Raw genomic sequence first — 2,792 nt, 5'->3', positions numbered from 1 at the left:
GTGGCAGACACTGGTGTCATGCAAAGGGCACCTGTGCTGGTGGCACATAAAAGCACCCATTACACTCTCAGAATGGTTGGCGTTAGGAAAGGTATCCAGCCGTAGAAACGATGCCAAATCAGACTGGAGTCTGGTGCAGCCCCTCAGCTTACTAGCCCTGGTCAAACCGTCCAACCCAAGCCAGCATGGACAATGAATGTTAACTGATGATGATGATGATGATGATGATGACAATATTGAAAGTCAAATTCTTTGGGTTTTTTTTTCTTTTTCTCAGAATAAATTTTTGTTAGGAACAAACTTGGAACAATTGAAACATTTTCAATCTCACCTTCGACCAGAATCTTCCAACAGCGTTGCTGCCATCATCTCAGCTTCCCTGGCTCGACATTCCATAAGCATGCGTTCCTCGTCACTCTGGAATCACAGATGGTTTGTAAGATGAGTAAACGGAAGAATTCAAAAAGATACAATACCCAGAAATAAAGGAGAAAATTATAAACCGATTCTATCTTTGATTACAACACTTTCAGAACATTCTCCACCTCAGCTTATTAAGTCATCTGGGTAACAGAAGGCATGTGGCTTAGTGATTAGGGTACAAGACTAACGATCGTAAGGTCACAAATTCGTTACCCATGAGTTCATTGTGGCCTTGAGCAAGATCCTTTATTTCATGTTGCTCCAGTCCACTCAGCTGGCAGAAATGAGTGGTACCTGTAATTCAAAGGGGACCAGCCTTGTCACATTTTGTGTCTGACTAAACCTCCCTGAAAATTACATTAAGGGTACACGTATCTGCGGAGAGACTCAGCCATGAATTTCCAAGAGCAGGCTCTTCTATTGATCGGGTCAACTGGGACGTTTGTGGTCATAGCTGGTGGAGTGCCAGGCTGGGGAGGTAACAGAAACTAATTGCTGCCTCCAGGGATTCTCCTGGGCATTTGAGAGTTATCTATTTCTGTTGCACTTGTGATGCTCATGTGTATATGTCACACATAAATGTTTAACGACAGGTGTTAATGAGTTCAAAGAACAAAACCTGACAATATAACCCCGAAGGTCCTCGAAAGACTCACTTTCATTGCAGAGATCTTGATACGTTGGATTTCTGCATCAACTTCAGCAGATTTCCTTCTGAGTAACACAGCTTCTTCTTCTGCAATTCGAGCCTTTTCTGCAAGTAAATCGGCAGATTCTTCAGACCGCATCTGTTAATGAACGAGATTAATTAGAATTAATTGACAACTCCAACAGTAGAAATCAAAGAAACAAAAAGAAAAAAAAAATGAAGGAAGTAAATTAAAAAAAGGATGGCAAACAAAATTAATAACACAGTTTTGTGTTGATTGAGTGACTCAGAGGGGCTGAGATCATGAGCAGAAGTAGTGGGGGAGCATCATAGCCATGCATTGAGAGGAATTCTTTGGGGTTTGAATAATTCACCTCTTGAAACATGGGAGTTTCGTTCAACATCCTTAAACAACCCTTATTCAGGGACCCTTTGAGTGAGATGGGCTACTCGACCTGAAGAAAATTCTAACTGGGCCCCTACCTGCAAGGCCATGCACTGTTAACCTTGATATGAGATCATCATGTTGTGCACATATGGTTGCGATGCATGTGCCTGGTGTACCCTTATCAGACGGGTAGTCATGATGGGTATAATGGGCTTCGTATATTTTACCCCAGTGTCACTTTGATGGAATGCTCTGCTCTCTCACTCAATAATAATAATAAATAATAATAATTAATAATAATAATAATAATTGGAATTCTAACATTACCAATGCTTCATGTGCATTTCGCATTTCCTCCTGCAAAGCAAGTAATTTTCTTTCCAGTTCTTGTTTTTCACGCATGGCTTCTTCTTTTAATTGTTTCTCCCGCGCAAGTCGTGTCCGGTCAAGCTGAAAGACAAAGTATTCAGTAAAAGTAACTGCCATAGCTAGAAACGAGCAATCGTTGTTTTTGGCCATCACCATTCCTGGTTTCCTGGTAAATTTTGTTTTTAAATGAAGGAATATTCAAACTGGTAACAACAGTTGTCAGACCTATACGACAATTGTTTTCAGGATATCAATATGGCAATAATTTCAACTTCTAATCTCTAAAAATGCATCTGTATGCCAAAAAAATTTATTCAACCAGCGATGGAATATAACTGAATGTTAATTCATGTAAGGGAGAGTACTTTGCCCATCATGAGATCTAGCCAGACATTTAGGGTTTATGCAATATTATTATAACCTTTTTGTCCCCCCATCTCTGCCTTCGTTTCAGTTGATTCTGAAAATAATGAAGAATTTAGTGAAATGACTTTGGCATTATTAAGTTGATGTTTGGAAAATAAACAAATTAACATGAAATTCTGATGGAAGGTTTAAATTTTGATCATCTTAAACAGAAACCTTGGGCTCTCATTCCTAAGGTATTTAGCATAATGGTTAAGAGCATGGGCTATTAACTCCAATATTCCTCTAAAATGAAAAACAGATGACTCCAGATATTGTCATATATCTTTCATTGAACTGATTGGTGAGACAAAAAAATAATTGACCTGCAAATTGGTGACCTAGCAACTAGATTCTTTTATAAAAAAAAAAAAAAAAGAACATTTCATAAAAATCATTATGAGCTCTGTGTTACCTGTCTTCGAGCCTTTTCTTCTCTGGCATGAGTTTTCATCTGTTGAATTTCCATAGAATCTGTTCTTCGTCTCCTCATGTATAATTCACGGTTCCCAACACAGAGTTCAAGAATCTGAAAAGCAAATAAATGAGTTAATATAG

The 2,792-nt window shown here is 38.6% G+C and overlaps 1 protein-coding gene across 1 annotated transcript in view; it reads right to left on the bottom strand.

Moving 5' to 3' along the window:
* Positions 1-306: 306 nt before the first annotated feature.
* The window catches only part of LOC106882829 (merlin), a 16,835-nt gene continuing 14,349 nt past the window's right edge, over positions 307-2,792 (bottom strand). The window contains exons 8-11 of the mRNA XM_052976844.1: positions 2,650-2,763; positions 1,788-1,910; positions 1,080-1,211; positions 307-417 (exon numbers count right to left, since the gene is read on the bottom strand). Coding sequence (XP_052832804.1) covers positions 328-417; positions 1,080-1,211; positions 1,788-1,910; positions 2,650-2,763 — 459 coding nt within the window. The 3' untranslated portion in view covers positions 307-327. The remainder of the gene's footprint in view (positions 418-1,079; positions 1,212-1,787; positions 1,911-2,649; positions 2,764-2,792) is intronic.

Source organism: Octopus bimaculoides, chromosome 25 (assembly GCF_001194135.2).
Source record: "Octopus bimaculoides isolate UCB-OBI-ISO-001 chromosome 25, ASM119413v2, whole genome shotgun sequence".
In the NCBI taxonomy this organism is placed as follows: Eukaryota; Metazoa; Mollusca; class Cephalopoda; order Octopoda; family Octopodidae; genus Octopus; species Octopus bimaculoides.
Note: the sequence above shows the minus strand (reverse complement) of the source record. Positions and strands in the feature narration are given on the sequence as shown.